Consider the following 18,519-nt stretch of genomic DNA (forward strand, 5'->3'; position numbering starts at 1 on the left):
TCTTTCAATAGCAGCCTTAGGGTTTGTTACACCTTCTACCTATATTCTATTATAACTAGCAGTCATCCTGCATTGCAACTTATTATTATATAGCATGCTACATCCACACGTAGTTCTAGTCTTATGGCTGGAAGCTCAGCTGTTTTGTTACAGCTCTCTCTCTCTCTCTCTCTCTCTCTCTCTCTCTCTCTTTCTCTCTGTCTCTCTTAACCCTCTAGTTAAAGGTATTCATCAATATGGTCAGTTTACAATTTTGGTGTACTGCAATTCTTTTTTTACTTTTGTTTAATGGAACTTAATAGTGCTGTAATTGTTGGAGTAAAACACAATAAATACCATGAAATACAGTATTTTACTGTTACTTTGATCACTTCCACTAACCATATCCCACGTGTTGTCATTTTAGATGTCTGTATTCATTTTCAATGGTGCAAAGGAGCTGGTGAGTGCTGTGAAAAGTGTCTCTGTATCACTAGCTCAGGAGGTGTCGCAGTCTTACCACAATCACATGGAGATCCTGGCTATGGTGGGAGCCTGCTACGCAGTTTGGAAAGGTCTCAGCGTTCTGTGTGGGTGCTATAGTCTGGTGCAACAGACCTTTTCTCGTCTGTTCAGCAACACCAGCGTTATAAGACAATATGGAGAGTGGGCTGTAGTCACGGGTGAGTGGGACTGATGTGTCAAACATAAAATGAAATATTCTGGCCCATAAGGACCTTATATCAGAGCTCTCTCTCTTCTCTCTCTCTCCCCACCTCTCTCTCTCTCTCTTTCTCTCTCTCTCTCTCTCTTTCTCTCTCTCTCTCTCTCTCTCTCTCTCTCCTCTTTCCAGAAAAATACATTTTTATGTGGTACCTCCAACAGGCACATAAAAAAATTAATCAAACAATGAGCATACCATGAAAATAGTCTACCTTTGAGAGCCAGACTCTGGATGCTGTGGAGTTATAAATGATGCTGGTGATATTCTCCATGTGGCAGATATTCTGGGCTAGAGTCATTAAGAAGAGCAAAATTGGGGACAGATTTATAGTTGGAGTAGGGCATATCCTAGATCAACTTTAAATTTTAGTGTAAAAATAAAGTTATCAAGTGTCTGTGTGCTACATGACATAAAGGCTAGTATTTTTTTATGTGCAAAATAATAAACTAATTTGCACCCTTTGCATTGTAACATGGTTTGTCCTTTTATTGCCTTGCTCTCCTTAATGCCATTTATGTCCAATTACTCATTGATGCAAGAATGGGGAGGGGTGGGGATCTGCCCCAGAGGTGGCTAGCTGACACGTTGCAGCTCTGATAATATGATAGATTTATTTTTTTAGTTGTTTGGGCAATGGTCGAACTGGAAATTTAGAAGAGCTGGTATGGAACTTCCACTTTGGAATGAACAGCCGGCGCCTAGCTTCCCCCCCCCGAAGGCTTAGAGAGTTTGATTTGGATAGAGTAAAATTTTAACACTATGTAGTGTAATATAAAAACATATTTAATGATGCAAGGCTCTGCACCCTGTCTCCCCCCATCTCCTGTGTCCAATTACCTTTCCTTTATGTCCCTCCACCTCTCCATTATATCTCCTTTGTGTACTTACATTTTCCCTCATATCGCAATAAAATTATACTAAAACTTTCCAAAATATCTCCCTTATATCTTCCATGTTACCATTCATCTTTCCCTTATTTGTTTCTTGTCTCTGTTCTTATGTGCCACTATTTTCATTGCTGATATCCCCCTCTCTGCCTCCCTACCTGCTCTCCCCCATGCCTCATATCCTGCTTCTCTTGCTCCTCCCTTAGTCCTTGATCGTCTCTATCTATCCCTGTTCTTGCTCCTGTTATTCCCTCTAACTAGTGAATTCACACTTTTGCCCCTCCATCATCATAATGCAACCTCCTCCATCCCACTATATCCTCCTTCATCCCGCGGCATCCTCCTTATTCACACTGCAGCCTCCTTCATCACACTGTGCCTTCTCTATCATCAGACTGTGCCTTCTCCATCATCTCACACTGTGCCCTCTCCATCATCACACTGTGCCCCCTTTATCATTACACTGTGCCCTCTCCATCATCACACTGTGCCCTCTCCATCATCACACTGTGCCCCCTCCGTCATCACACTGAGCCCTCTCCATCATCACACTGTACCCTCTCCATCATCACACTGTGCCCCCTCCATCATCACACTGTGCCCCCTTTATCACGCTGTCGCCATCCGTTCTCTACATACAGTTTTATGACCTTCTATCTTCTTCTCTTCTGTGTCCTGGCTCTTCTCTGCGATGCTTCTCGACAGTCAGTGATAATGGACCAGGCAGGAGGAGGAGAGTGGCACCTCCACACATCGGGTGAGGCACCAATGGATAAGTGGAAAGCAGGCACAGCAGAGAGCCTCTCCGGCATGGCGCTCCCCTGCCTTGCTTACCCCGCTTACTGACAGCTCTAGCTGTAAAGATGTGGGGCGAAAAAGTGCCGCTATGTCATACTGGCACATACCGTCCCACTTCAAGCACTGTGTTTGGGTAAACCGGTTTTTGGTAGGGTAAGAGGAGGTAGTTATGGTGGTTAAGAAACTGAAATACAATACAATATCCTAGAAGGGACCTTGTACCACCTAACATACAATTTGTGTTCTCTTTGATTCAGATACATATAGAGCTATTTGCCAAGTTCTGTCTTATAGTAACCCAAACATCCATCTGCAGAGTAACCTTTATCTCCTGTTCCCACTTTAGTTCATACGTGGGTTTATCTAAATGTGTAGTGGAGGTAAGGTTGTTATACAAAGTACAAATCATTATTCTGGAGGTGGGGGGGTAAAAAAGGTAAAGTTTCTCAAGAATGTTGTGGGTGTTTAAAAAAAACTGAGGGGAATTCTTGAGTGATAAAAATTGTATTTTAAAAACGGAAAGAAGGGACTTGTGTGGTAGATAAAGCCTAGACTGTAACTCAGGAAAATCAGGCATCTCCTGTTTTATTAATCCACAGAGAAAATCTGTGTCTAACATGAGGGAAATATTGTATTGTTCCATAGAAGGAAGAATCAATCTGGAGCAGATAGTGGTTATGTCAAAGACATAAGAAAGCAATTAGATATCATTTTGGAAATGTTGGTCTTAAATGTTTGGAGTGCCATAGGGTGTTGGATATTGCAATCATGTCTATCGAAGAAAATTCACTATAAACCCAAGTCTTAACACCAGGGAGAAAGTGCCAGATAGGATTTTTTAAGATCAGGAAAACTAAGACCTCCATCCCTGATGTGACAGTATAGGGGGCTCAGCTTTGTTTGTGGTTACCTATCCAGCAACAAAAATCCAGAGATCAGTTTTGATGATTTCGTAAGTAGCTGTCAGGGACTTTAACTGTTAAGGACTGGAACAAGTACAGTAAGTGTGGAAGCAAATTAATTTTTAATGGAAGTGATCCGGCCGATTCATGAAATAGAGATCTCGTACCGATACTTGAAGTCTTGCTAAGGGTAACAAAGGGAAGAAGTTGGTAAAAAACATGTTTAGAATATTCACACCACTTTTACAATTTTGAAATCTATATTATGTTTTTACTCCAGGAGCTTCAGATGGAATTGGTAAAGCATATGCTGAGGAGCTGGCAAGCCATGGTGTGAACATCATCTTATTAGGCCGCAACATGGAGAAGCTCCAAAAAGTGTCTGAGACAATATCTGCAGCCTATAGAGTGAAAACCCGTTTCATAGTGGCTGATCTCAGCAAGGGCCGTGAAGTCTTTCCACCCATTAAGGAGGCTCTTAAAGATGTGGATGTAGGCATATTGGTTAACAATGCTGGAGTCCTTTATGACTACCCTGCATACCTTACTGAAGTACCAGAGGATAAAAGTTTGGAGATCATCAATGTGAACATTACTGCAGCTGTTATGATGGTATATGTAGTGCTTCCAGGCATGGTACAGCGGAGGAGGGGAGCCATTATCAATGTGGCCTCTGTAGTAGGCCGCAGGCCTACTCCTGCAATGACTGTGTATGCTGCCTCCAAGGTAAAAATTTTAAAGCAGAGCTTAACTTTAAAGCTGCTGTGCTCCAGCTTCCTTGCACTCCCCATCCAATACATTCCTTCCCCCTCTAAACTTCTTTAGGGACACAAATGGCTTGTTTGTTCCCAGGACAGAGGGGAGGAGGTTCCAGGATCCCCTGGAAAATGTGTGAGTGGGTCTGTGGCCTACTGTAATGGGGGGGGGGCAAAGTATATGATAACAGAGAGAATATAAGTGAAATATTTGAGGGAGAAATTACCTCATAGTGTGTCTACATATAAAGAGGTTATGGAGTCCCCAAGTTCAGAGAGCCACAAAAAATGGAAAGTGTCCCCATAATAATAAACAAGAGGGACCACAATCAAGTAGGTGGGTTGTCATTACCAAAGCAGTGTGGAGCCAATTAATATTGACAGCATTGGGGCTCTGCCATAGAGAGACCCTTTGTCTAGAGAGGGGAGAGCATGTAAAGAGCCCCTATGAAGAAGGTTGCGGGAAGACGCAGTGTAGCAGAATTTAATGTGACTCTGAGGTGCATACAGGACACCAGAGAGGGTGTTATAGCCCAAGAGATGAGTAAAGAGGCTGCAAGAGGACACTTAATGAGTGTGTTAGATCTACCAAGCAAGAAAAAGGGTCAACCAGACAGAGATGGTATCAGACCCTGTGGAAATTCCAGTAAGTATGAGATTCCCAGGAGGGACAGAGAGAGCATAGCGAGCTAGTATTATAGACATAGAGATAAGGTCCCCGCAGAGGAGGGATGATTAACCGTGCTGGAACGAGAAGGGAAGTCTACATATTTATTTTAGTGCTATTTGCAACTCATGTGTCATGCTGGAGCGAAGAGGAGGGTAACTAAAGAGTTTATTTTAATAGAGATAATAATAATGATAATAATAATTGCGCCATTTGTTTGCACTGCACCCTAAGTTACCAGACCTGTGTCCCAACACATTGCTGAAAACCTGCAATTGCAGGGACCCTCTGGTCATTTATACCCACGCCTGAGAGCTTGCCAGGGCAAAGCAAAGTGCAAGTGAGGAAGTGCATTACCCACCTATGCATTCCAGGACCACACACACAGCCACAGGGTCCCAAAAAAAACACACACATGTTTTTTAAAATATAGTTTAATTGAAATAAAAACTCATCCACTATTTCTCTTCCCTGCCATTGGGGGGCACTGCGAGACATTGGGGTATAGTAAGTGGTCTGGGAGTTTAGGCACTTATAAACTTGTTGGTCTGTCACACTCCTCCCCTACTAAACCCCTCCTCTCCATCTCAGACCTCAGTCTTTTGTAAGTGCCTAGGAGATAGGTCACTTCGGTATAGGCTCCTGCCTATACTTGTATTAGTCTTTAGGCTTTTCATGTTTTTAGTTTAACTCCCTTTCAGGTGCAGTGCGGGACTCGAACCAAAGACCCAGGAGAGTGAGTAGGACACAGCACTGCTCACTCTGGGTCCCAGCGCAGGTAAGAGAAACCCTGGGCTCACTTAACTAGCACCTCTGCCGGCAATCCCCTAGAAATGAGCAAAGAGGGGACAGATCTTTTATTAAGGGTCTGCCATAGCTATTGTTTGTAAGGGGGACAACAGTGGCAGCTTTAAAAGCAGCGCTGACCTTATATAGCGGGGCCGCCGACTGCAACCGCAGCAGGCCTCTAGAACGGACGGGAGGAGGCTGTAATGCTCCTCCTCGTATTCTCCCCTCTTGCCGGCAGGTCCACCCAGCGTCTCCCCCCTTTAAACAAGCAGCGGGTGGACACAGCAGCTTCCGCACTCAATAGGAGGCGGGATGCCTGTGGAAGCCGCACACGCACCCTGGGTACCATTACAATTAGCGTGGTGCAGGCACACAGCGCCGGCCATATTGCTACAGGCAATAGGCGGTGGAAGCAGCGGGAACAGGAGGAATTGAGGGAGAAACTTCCCCTCTACTCCTTACGAATTTCACGGTGTGCCCGGCGGCCATATTGGAATCGGAGACACGCTGCTGCCCGACTCGGCCTCTCCTCAGCTGGTATTGTTTGTATCGTTGCTACTAATCCTATTGAAAGTGATGGTTAAACGATTGAGAGTGGCCTAATGTGTTTATCTTTTTCACAAACGGCGCTGTAAAACACGGTGTTGGGGAGAGTGGTGTTATAGAAATGAATACCTTGTATGCAGACTCGGTAATTTCCTATTGCTTCAGCCAGCAGACTACTATAAGAGAGAGAGCCTTATTTTATTTATCTGCTAATTTTAGGCTATGGCTGAAAAGGGAACAAAAATAAGCAAAGGACCCTCTGGTTCTGCTGTGTTATACTATACCTGTACCAAGTGTAAATGGGAATTGCCTATTTCACAGGTCTATAGATAATTTATCTCAGAACACTGGAGATTAGTGGCTATTGTGAGGATTACCTAATATATAGTCTTGGTAAATTCCTACTATACTGTGATTATGTATATATATATAAAAAATGGATATTTATATTATGCATTTTTCTCTGCCATGCCTTTATGCATAAAAAGGAGGGGACCCCCAGGGGTCAGAGACCCTCTGGTATGTTTGCATTCCATTATATAAGGTGTCACAAGAATAATATATAGATTTATTTCATATAAAGGCACCAGCGAATGGGGCCATATTGCAATGTCTAAATAATATATGTGCCCAGAGGAAAGATAACAATTTTATTCTGTTGCTCAGGCCTTACCAAGGTTTTATGGCTAAAAGGGGACACCTCCAGCAGTAAGCCACACGCTGTTTCGTCTGTACTGCATTCTATATATATATATATACATTTGCCAGAATTACGAGATTCAGTTTTATTCTGTGACGCTTTACTTACCATTGTCTTATGTTTCAGACTGTTTCGCTGGTACGTCTAAGCTGAATTATATTTGTGCCACATATATTGTTAGATTTTCAGCAGCTTAGCCCGGATGCTCTCGGTGCAGCTTGCAATACTAAGGCCTATGAATGATGTTCTCCCACTTCGGTGTCGGCAACTCTGGAGAAGGCAGCCTAAGCAAAAATCCCTAACGGTATCAGTGATCGAACGAACTAGGGTGACGGTAGGGTACGTGAACCACCCCCCTTTTCTCACACCTCTACCCACACTCAGTTTACACAGATCATATCTGTAGCAGGCACGTCTTCACAGATGGAAGGCCTATGTGTCCTGATCTGATTTCCCACAAACATGGACACATCTGCTCATTTTCTCACAGGGGTAAGCATCGTTTTGATTTTCAGAGTTCCTCAGTCAGGATCAGGATATGGTCCATTCCTCAACAGACGAGGGCTAGCTAGATCTGGATTCACAGACCAAAACATTAACTCTGAAAATGTTTACATCCATTAACTCCGGATGTATATTCTCAGCTTATGCATCAAATGCACTTTAACTCTTGCGGAATTTGAGTTTGCGGTCCCATCCGCACCTCCTCAGAAGTTGGGCTACGGTGTCTGACCCTTTGGCTGAGAGCCAAATAAACAATTATTACAGAGGCCACATTTTCTTCTTTTATTTTTCCTCCCTGGAAAATAGATGAAAAGTAACACGTGGAATTAACAACCCTTGTGAGTCAGATATTCACTTATGCTGCTATCCCTACGCAGGGCATATGCCCAGGGTAGGTTTTTCTCTTACTAGAGGTGTAACATAGCCTCCACTCAACTTAACTGACGGCTGCCAGTAGTTTTTACACCCTAAAGGGTCATAGCTGAGTTTTGAAATACGCCATTCAGCCATGGGCGGAGCAGTTAGTCAGAGGTATTCTGGAGGACGTTCCAAGAACGGAGCTGCTCACTTTGGCAGTATTACAGTGGAGTCTAAAGGGGCCTCTGAGAGTAAGAGTACATCTCTTCCCATCAGCTCCACTAGGCACATCAAGGGCAGTCTTATACCCGTCATTCATCTTCCTTCCCTTCCTAGCCCCCAAAGGAGCATATAGTACCTGTACAGGTGCAGTTAGGGAAAAAGCCTATATACCTGGTGGTATTCCCGGAGGTTGGTGTACTTTATTCCAATCTCTTCCCGATCCACAAAGGGATCCTTTCCTTCCTTGAAGCTGGCAGTCCTTCAACAGGCAGTCTACATTCTCTTGTTTGGATGTAGTCACTGCGCACAGTCATGGCAGGCAGTGAACTAGAGGAGTTCCTGGCTTCAGTATACATCATGTAGGTCTTCTTAGATGTACCAGTTAGGAAAGAGACACCCGTGTCTCTTTCGCTTTGGCAGAACAGTGATTTCAGTTCCGGCTCAGGGTCCTGCCTTTTCTTTCCGCAGATTGCTCCTCGTGGGATAATGATGTTAGGGCAGTCAGGGCAAGCCTATGCTGCACCAGGCAAGTCACAATGGTACCGTGCCTGGACAAACTCTTTTCGAGGGCTCCGTCATCTTTCTCTCTCATGGATAAATCTCCATCTGGTTCCTGGAAGCTCACATCGGGGTGCAGAGACTACATTGTTTAACACCCATTTTGCCATAGCATATACATGTATTGAGGATACCCCGGACGCGGAAAGAGGTCCTCCCTCGTTAGTGGCATTAGGCTTCTGGTATACAGGGTACCAACTTTCAAAGTAAGGATGGTTGCATTCTCCTCTCTCTACATTTCTAGAGGGAGATTTTCCCAGAAAGAACCTGGTTCACCGGTTGTTGGACTCGCAGTTCATCACTCTGGCCACGCTTACGTGTCAAACTCTCTCACAGTGGTAAGCCACTCAGTCAGCAGTGAGGTCAATCGGCCTCTAGGTCCTGAACTCCAGTCCGGACAGGCTCTAGTCTGTTACTGGAGGCAGATTAATAAAATCCTTAGAGTTCCATGGTCTTTTTGGTCCTCCCAAGAGGACTGTTATTTCAATCGGGTGCTCAGGGTTCACAGGATGTGACACTAGGCCCATCAGATTCTAATCAGGTCACCCCGTTACTGTTCATATTCTATAGACCATTAAGCAGAGTTCTCCGATGCCAGGATTCCCCCTAAAGCTTCGGTCCGGTGTACCTGTCGCTCCCACTTCCCAGGTCCCCACGGGGGCTAGGGAGTGTCGAACACAGTGCGGCTTCCATCTATACTGGGGCCCTTCATTTTCCTTGCAGGGTATGGTTCTCGAACATTGGCAGCTGGTGGCGACACCTCCCTTCCGCCTATCTCGGTGGTCGGATCGGAACGGTCGAGGACCTCCTTTGGTCACTCTTTATATCGGCTAGCTGGTGGCATTGGAAGACTCTAACCTTAGGGCCAGAGGTCTTTGCAGGGAGCTGCTTAGTACCTTGGATAGAGCGGGAGGACAGTTTCCTCATCTGGTTTCCTAGGTCTGGAAACAGGAAAGAGTTTGGTGTGAGTTCTGCCGTTTCACACGTCTCAGTGCTGACTTTCTAGGTCTCTTTCTTTCACAACCTAGCTCTGATATCCATCTAGTTTCCCGCAGGGTGCTGCCCCCAGTACTCTACTTCTATTTCAGCACCGGTTTACAGGATCTTCAAGTCTTTCTTGGACGGGTCTCTGCCGGTTAAGGTTAAACCATGAAATATATTCCGGGGGATGAGCACTTGTTGTGCCCACTTTTGTCTTGCTGACTAGAGGAAGATATGTTTATCCCAGGATAGGTCACTTGCCTATTACCTGGTCCCAGGGGTCCAGAGGATGTAGTGTGCAATGCACTCCCACATTCTTTTTTTCCTGTAGGGGAGAGAGATATGTCACTCCAGCCAATATTGGTTCAGGGAATAGTATCGGCATTATATGTGCATCAGAAGCTTGGGGTCAATCATTATGTTATTCTTTCTCCTTTGCATGTTACGCTCTTCGTCGGCTGGATGTGGTTTGTGCTCCTCAGGGCCGGACTGACTGCAGAGTCTCTAGTCGGGAGACTAAGGGTTCTCTTCGTCCTTTCGAACGCTATTTTATCCGGTTCTGGTGACTTTACATCCACCTCGCCAAGAGGGTTGGTGTTTTCTTGGATGACATGTCAAAGTGCTTTGGTAGAACTCTTGTACAGGATGGCAACACCTACATCTTCTACAGAGTTTCTTGGCGGCATGGTTTGGCCTCCGCTAATACGAGCTTTGCCCGCAAGTTGTGGCGTATAGCCGTTCCAGAGCATTCCCACCCTTGAGGAAGCTTTGGTATATCCCCAATGTCTCGCAGTGCCCCCCCAATGGCAGGGAAGAGAAAATAAGATTTTTATTCACCGTAAAATCCATTTCTCTGACTCCATTGGGGGACACTGCGCTCCCTCCCTTGCTCTGAAAGTAGTGCTGGTTTTGGTGCTATTTTCTGTATTGCTTCTCCTTTCTTCCTAGCTTGGTTATACAAGACTGGGGTCTGAGCTGGAGAGGAGGGGTTTAGTAGGAGAGGAGTGTGACAGACCAACAAGTTTATAAGTGCCTAAACTCCCAGACCACCTACTATACCCCAATGTCTCGCAGTGCCCCCCAATGGAGTCAGAGAAATGGATTTTACGGTGAGTAAAAATGTTATTATTACATTATAGTCCAATGGGAAATTCTTCTTTCTTTATAATCGAATAAAAAAGAAAATAAAAAACATAAAAGGCTATGCTAGACTAGACAAGAGGGAGAGAGAGAGAGATAAAAAAAAAAAGCACGGCTGCAGAAAACAGCAGGGGTTATGAGCTGTTGAATTAACTGCTTCTCAATGTTGTGTTTTTTGTTATCCAACATTTCCTGCTCACCAAATCCACCATATATCTCGCTATGTCCAGGAAGGTGGCACGGTCATGGAAATAGGACATACTTTGGAAAGCAAATGGTGTGCTACTTTCCCTTCCACTAAGAGCTCTACTTATTAGGGAGAGCGATCACAGGCCTCGGGTTAGAAGCCCCCTCCCTTTAATTATCCATCACTTCTAGTATAATGCAAAATGTACACTAAAATCACATGATTTTAAATTGTAAAATTATACACATAAAAAAAAGGAAAATTAATAATAATGATAACATAATAATAATAAACATAATAAAATATATAGATATTGTTCTATATGTAGTGTTACTATGGAATTGAAGAGTGCTTAATGATAAACAGTGTGTCAGGTGCTTGATGTCACCATTAATCCCAAAGAAATACTTTCAGGCTTTACATACTAAATAGAAACATTAGAGAATTGCGTAAAAATTTATGAAGTGTAGTTATCCATACAGGGGCGCACGCAGGATTTTTAAGGGGGGGAAACAAAAAAACATATAGAGATAGCTGCTGCGCATGAGCAGCAGCTCCATTTCTGCGACACTTCACTGAACAGCAGCCGCGACGCTGTCAAAGAAGCGGTGCCGGACACTTCTTTGACAGCGCCGCGGCTGCTGTATAGTGCAGTGCCGCTATGTAGGGACACCGTTCTTCGAGGAGGGGAGGGGTTTCTGGAGAACCAGAAACCCCCCCTGCGTGCTCTCCTGCCATATAAGAAGAATATGAATATAAACATTGCAGCATGGGAGTGCCATGTGTTAAACCCTTTTTTCCAAAAGAATTGTTTAAATCACAGTTTTCCCTCAATTGACACGTTAATGTAGCCGAATTTCAAGAAATCAAATTTCAGGCCATATTGATATAATAGTTTTATATTTCAAAACTATGAGAGTATTATGGCAGCAGTGTCCCAGACATTATACCAGATGCTAATGTCCCACATTATGCCAGGATTCAGTGCCCCCACATTGTACCAGTAGGTAATACCACCACATTAATTAGTGGCCAGTGTAATTTCCGTTGCTGCACAATCACTATTTTACTCTCAGGGCTAGATTTACTAAGCTGCGGGTTTGAAAAAGTGGGGATGTTGCCTATAGCAACCAATCAGATTCTAGCTGTCATTTTGTAGATAGTACTAAATAAATGAAAGCTGAGATCTGATTGGTTGCTATAGGCAACATCCCCCCTTTTTCAAACCCGCAGCTTAGTAAATCTAGCCCTCAGTGTAGAAGTCAGCAGTACCTGACCCAGCCTGCAGGTGGAGGGGCAGACTGAATATGTGACAATGAATTGTATTCATCTATGAATGTATTCATTCATTACTGCATCTATCCACTTAGTAAAGTAAATTGAGCTTTGTGTCCTTGTATGTACATGGAGAAGGTGAAAACCTATTTGAAACAAAAAAACAGAATGTAGGAAGATACAACTGCAATATATACCAGCATTCCAACAGATTCAGAAGCGTATTTATGAATTATTTAACTAATTATATCCTCTTCTTTTTCACAGTCTTTTTTGGATCATTTCACTAGAGCTTTACAATATGAATATTCCTCCAAAGGGATATTTATACAAAGCTTGACTCCATTTTTTGTCGTCACAAAAATGGTAGCATTTTCTGATTTCTTTACCAAAAAGTCCTTGTTGGCTCCACTTGCTACCGAGTATGCACATAGTGCAGTGCGAACTATAGGGCGATCGCTGAGGACAACTGGACACTGGTCTCATGCCATCCAGGTAAATATTGTAAATGAGAAGGATTAAAATGATAAAAATATGAGGTACTAGAGGGATATAAGAAGCAGATACTGACTAAGAGCCTGAGGTAGAGTTGGTTGTAATTGGTCCCAAAATGTCAAGTGCAAATGTAAAGCTGCAGATGTTCCTGTGTTTATAACCAATTATTTTGTGTGCAAAATATGTATTTGTAATGCAATTAGGCCTCACCTAAATTTCAAAAACCTCTCTAAGGGCCTGATTCATTAAGGATCTTAACTTAAAAAACTTCTTATTTCAGTCTCCTGGACAAAACCATGTTACAATGCAAGGAGTGCAAATGAGTGTTCTGTTTTGTACATAATTTAAATACTGACTGTTTTTTCATGTAGCACACAAATATCAACTTTAAATTTCAGTGTACAAATAAGCTATCATGTATTTGTGTGCTACATGAAAAAACAGTAAGTATTTAACTTAATGCAAAACAGAAAACTAATTTGCACCCCTTGCATTGTAACATGGTTTTGTCCAGGAGACTGAAATAAGACGTTTCTTAAGTTAAGATCCTTAATGAATCAGGCCCTAATACTTTGTTTTTACCAGCTCTCCTCTCTACCACCGATCATATATCAGCCACTCTTATTTTATATCTTTCCTTTTCTTCTGATCTCGGGGCACTGGGCATTAACTCCTCATCTTTTAAGAAGGATTAACCTTTGCTTCCCTCAACTTCCAGTCTTACCTGTCTTGTCCTCGAGTTTAACTGTCAGCCCTCACCTTCACAGTCATTTCAGTGCCATTACAATTAAAGACAGTTCCTACACAAATAAAGCCCAGTGTAGTCCCTATTTTTAAATGGCAGCACCAGGGGTTACATTCACAAGGGAATATTATTTTGACAGATATTAATAAATGTGAACGTTGCATGTTGTATATCATCATCATCATCAGCTATTTATGTAGCGCCTCTAATCCCGTAGTGCTATCCAGATCACTCATTTACATTAGTGCCTATACCACTGGAGCTTACAATCTAAATTCCCTAACATATATACACACACACACTGACCGAGAGAGTTAGCAGCCAATTAACCTACTGGTGTGTTTTTGGAGTGTGTGAGGAAACCTACGCAAACATGGGGACAACATACAAATTATATAAAGAAATAGTTGAAATTAAATTATAGGAACGAAAAAAGCAGCAATAAATTTAACAAAGGAACATTCTCTTCCTCCAGATGACTATAGGATACTGGTTACCAGAATGTCTTTGGATGTCTCTGTGGTCTCACATTGGTAACAAAATTCGAGCCGAGTTCTTATCCAGAAGGAAACACCACTGAGAAAAGTACATCTTCTTTCCAGCAGTTGTGTAATTCTCTAATAACATATTGACATACAATATCTGTCACGCTCTTTGCTGAGAAAGTGTTATGACAAGAAAAAATAATCAATTATTCTGATCTATAATGCATGGCATAAATACTCAAAACTACACATTATAAAGATGCTACAAGTTAACAAGGAATTTGATGTTACTTATTTAGGTACATCAGTCTTAATGGAACATAAAACAAAAGTGACTTGTGATATATACAGGTATTCATATTCACTGCATGCATCATTATATAATAAAAAATAAATTAACTGCAGCATAATGGTATTATTTACAGGAGAAATAAAAATAGTGTTCTATCAGTGTCATAACTTTGATTATATGATTTGGTCTTACGTATAATAATGTGTCTGCATTAGAGATGCTCATGCTCGGTTCCTTGAGAACCAAACACACCCGAACTTAGGGGATCCGATTACCGAGTCGAGTTGGCTCGGTACTTTCGCGCTTTTTCGGGATCGAAAAAGAGGCAAAACGTCATTGCTACATTGTCGGATTTCAGGAGTTTTGAAATCTATAAATACCACCTTCCACGGCGATCTAGCGCCATTTGAAAGAGACACAGAGGGGGTAGCATAGAGTGTAGAGCAGTTGGACAGCCAAATAGATAGAATCGAAAAAGGAGGGGGTAGCAGTGGGCAAGAAAGTCTACAGTGACATTCAGGAGAGCTCCATTGCTCATTCGCATTGCAGAAAAATACTAGTGCTGTCAGGGTTGGTGTAATTCTGCAGTCAAATTCTACTGTGTTATATAGGTAACACACAAAAAGGAGAGCTCCATTGCTAATTGTCATTTCTGAAATACAAATACTATGCCTTGCAGGCTTTTCTTCTGAATTTGTAGTCAAAGTGTATGGTGTTATATACACACACAAAGAGAAGAGCTTTATTGCTCCATTGCTTATTGTCATTGCTGAAATACAGTGTTATCAAAATTGATTCACAGCAGTACACAGAAGAGCAGGAGAAACAAGCAGCTGCTGCCACGAGTCATGATGATAGTAATCCCTGTACATCATTTGGTAAAGCCTATGTAAAAGTACATAGTGTTTTTAAGTCAGGGAAACAAAAATGTAAAAAAAAACACCTTTTACCTTGGTCAAGAAAAAATAGCTGTAATCCAGGCAAAGCTATCTGCAGAAAAAAATAAAATTGCCAATATGCCATTCTACACACGCAGTGACAAGGAAAGAATGAGGCCTTCGCCTTTCTCTAGGAGTGCGAGTTCTGCAACTGTTACTGAGGCATCTTCTTGTAAGGTCAGTCGTGACCAAGCAAGACCTTGTCATTCGGACTCCAAAAGTGGTGTCCAAATACTGTTATGTGTAAAAGCCGAGCTGGAAGAAAACAGTAAGACATTAGAGGAAAATATATGCTCAGATTCAGAAATGACATAGATCCCTGAGGAGAGTCCATCCACGAGTGCTATGTGTAATCATGACCATTCTGATAGTGTACCAATAAAGAAGGCCCCTTTCAGCATTTCTGCTGATGTGTGTCTGAACAGCCCAAGTGTAGCCGGTGATCACCAATTGAGGATGCCACTTTGGAATTTGAACAGGATGAGGGGGATATTTGTGTAGCCGATGAGGGCGCTAATGAGGATGTTGATGAGGATGATGTTGTTTGTGTAAGTCCCGCACCAGTGGAAGCAGTTCTGGCACGTGATAAGAAGAAGGCCATTGCCATGCCTGGACATAGGACCAAAAAAACCACTTCTTATGTGTGGAACTATTTCTTCCCAAATTCTGCCAACAGTTGTCTAGCCATTTGTAGTGTATATATAGCAACAGTCAGTCGAAGGAGGGACCTTAACCAACCAAAAAATAACAATAAGCAGTCCATCATCAGCTAGGACCCTTCTCTCACCTACATCCCGATGCCTGCAATCTACACCCACAACACCGTCCTCATCAATATCCTCAGTAGCGATCGGAGTTAGTTCTGCATCCAAGTTGCTAAGGCTAGATGACCCCTGCACTATCCTTGATTACTCTGAAGAATTCTTGAGCGTTAGGCCCACTGCTGCTGCTGTTGCTGCTGCTGGGGGTGAATCTTCATCCCAGAAGCAGAACAAAAAGAAGACTACTAGTAGTTTATAACAATTGACTTTTAAACAATCCTTTGCAAGAGGGAGTAAGTATGAAAGCTGTCACTCAGTCACAAAGCAGATAACAGACGCCATGGCGACTATGCTCGTATTAGATGCTGTCTGTGACCCGTAAAATATCTGGACTTTTCCCGGCATTTGACAACAGCGCATAGGAGATTGCAGCAGCTGCAAGAGCAATTAAATTTTCCTTGCCACCAATGAAGCAAGAGGTGGTGACAAGGTGGAATTCCACCTTGTATATGCTTCTGAGGATGGAGGAACAGCGAAAATCCATCCACGCTTACTCCACAAGCCATGACATTGGGAAAGGGGGGGATGTATTTTAGTCAAGCGCAGTGGAGAATGCTTTCCGTGTTGTGCAAGGTGCTAAAACCATTTGATGTAGTCACCTGTGAAGTGAGTTCAGACACTGCGAGCTTGAGTCAAGTTATTCCCTTAATGAGACTTTTGGAAAAGCAGCTTGAAAACTGAAGGAGGAGATTAAACAAAGCAATTCCGCTAAGTATGTTGGACTTGTAGATCAAGTACTTTATTCGCTTCGCCAGGATCCAAGAGTTATCAAAATCTTGATATCGGATCACTACATTTTGGCGACTGTGCTTGATCCTCCATTTAAGAGCTATGTCTTATCTTTGTTTCCAACTGACCCAGATCTAAAAAGATTCCAGGAGCTCCTGGTGAGCAAGATGACAGCTCAAGTGTTACTTGACAGGACAGCGTCTCCTCCTTCAGTTTCTCACTCAACTGCTGCTAGGAAAAAACTTAGCTTTCCCAAGAGACCCAGGGATAATGCAGGTGACTCTGCACCAAATTTTGACATCTGGTCTGGTCTGAAAGAATTGACAAAAAAACGTGTTACCTCTGCCATAACTACACCTGATCCTACTAGCAACATCCAAAGGATGGTGGAGGATTATTTTCACGACAGCATAGGAATAGACCCATCAGACAGTCCATTTACATACTGGGAGAATAAACGGAATTTGGAGTCCCATGTACCAACTCGCTTTGCACTGCCTAAGCTGCCCACCCTCCAGTGTGTATTCGGAAAGATTTTTTAGCACAGCCGGGAACCTTGTCAGCGATCAGCATAGGAGGCTACTTCCGCAAAATGTGGAAAAAATGATGTTCATAAAAATGAACTTCAAGTTCCACGAGAAAGGCCTTTCCCGCCAAATACATCAAAATACTAAGACTTCTGTAAGGGTGGATTACAGCGGTGATGAATTAATAATGTGTGAGGATGATGTATACACTGATGAGGGTGAGGATGAGGCTGAGGATGATGACAACATGCCACAGTAAAGTTCATTAACACCACTTTTATCTTAGGTGGCTTAAAGCAATTGTTACCTTGCACTTCAGCCACAAGGAGTGGCACTTTTGTGGCTGAAGTGCTTGGTATGTTAAACTGTGGATGTCCTTTTTAAGATCCAACATAAGGGTGGGTGGGAGGACCCAAGGACAATTCCATCTTGCACCACTTTTCTTTTCTGCCACTGCTGTGTGCCAATGTGTCCTAGATGTGGTAGGAACTGCCGTGTGTTTGATTCATTGCTCTGTCGCTTACCAACTAGCCAGATCGCTGTAGTATTTGTCCAAAAGTGTATGAAAATAATATTGTGACCTGTGAGGTGGTCAAAATTGACTGCAAATGACTTGAAATTAGTGTTATTGAGGTTAGCAATAATGTAGAATAAAAAAAAGAGCAAAATTATGTGATTTTAGCATATTTTAGCAATTTTTCAAAAAAAATACAAATACAAAACCAAAACACACAAGGGTGGTTTTGCCAACACCAAAACCAAAACACAGAGCTAATCCAGATCCAAAACCACTTCACGGGGGTCAGTGAGCATCTCCTGCCCCTTTAACCAATCTGGGTTGATTCATGCAGCCTGCATGTGAATCAACCCAGAGAGGTTTAACACCTTTAACACTGCTGCTAGTGAATATAATTCCCCCCTATCCACAAGCTTCAAGGGAGAGGGGGGCTCAGCCCACTCTCCTCCCCTGGTGCCTCTCTGTCTGGGGGATTTATACTTTCAGGGACTGGACTGAGTGCCAGGGTTTGGCTCTGCTCCCTGTCCGAAAATAGTACAAGGGAAGAGCAGCGAGATCCAGGGGCAGCAGTCCCTGCCCTGCAGCTAGTTGGAGCTCTTTCAGTTCCAACTAGGGACTTAGCTTCCTGGGACCCCCCAGGACGCACTGCACCTCCTGGACCTATTTGATTCTCTGCACCTAGCGCCGGGAGTTAACTCCTCTGGTGATGCACGCTGGTAAACTACCGGTGCTGCAGCACAGACACAAGAACATTTACATTTATTTTTATTGATAACACAACTGCCACAACCTTACATTTAAACACTCCCCCAGCGCTCGGTGCTAAAATACATTTTTATTTTAATAAAGTATATTTTTATTAAACACTTTTCATGCGTCGCCTAGCGCTGGTTATTTAACCCCTCCTGCGCTGGGTAGTAACCCTCCCGGCGCCGGAGTCTATTTCACTCCTGCGGCGGCACTCGGGAGATCCGGCCACACTTTTTCTATTTTTCATGT

General features: G+C 43.1%; 2 protein-coding genes across 4 annotated transcripts in view; both read left to right on the forward strand.

The window, feature by feature from the left end:
- Window positions 1–18,519, forward strand: part of LOC142104312 (inactive hydroxysteroid dehydrogenase-like protein 1) — a 147,757-nt gene that overhangs the window by 124,406 nt on the left and 4,832 nt on the right. The window contains exons 2-5 of one of the 3 annotated variants that reach the window (XM_075188906.1): window positions 407–662; window positions 3,571–4,016; window positions 12,239–12,466; window positions 13,687–14,122. The exons of 1 other annotated variant lie outside the window; for it this stretch is intronic. In XM_075188906.1, coding sequence (XP_075045007.1) covers window positions 407–662; window positions 3,571–4,016; window positions 12,239–12,466; window positions 13,687–13,791 — 1,035 coding nt within the window. In that variant the 3' untranslated portion in view covers window positions 13,792–14,122. Of the gene's footprint in view, window positions 1–406; window positions 663–3,570; window positions 4,017–12,238; window positions 12,467–13,686; window positions 14,123–18,519 lie in introns of those variants that run through there. One more of the 3 variants, XM_075188907.1, reaches the window with a different exon arrangement.
- Window positions 1–18,519, forward strand: part of LOC142104311 (inactive hydroxysteroid dehydrogenase-like protein 1) — a 46,861-nt gene that overhangs the window by 589 nt on the left and 27,753 nt on the right. The window lies entirely within an intron of this gene.

The sequence above is a fragment of the Mixophyes fleayi genome, chromosome 10 (assembly GCF_038048845.1).
Source record: "Mixophyes fleayi isolate aMixFle1 chromosome 10, aMixFle1.hap1, whole genome shotgun sequence".
NCBI classification, from domain to species: Eukaryota; Metazoa; Chordata; class Amphibia; order Anura; family Limnodynastidae; genus Mixophyes; species Mixophyes fleayi.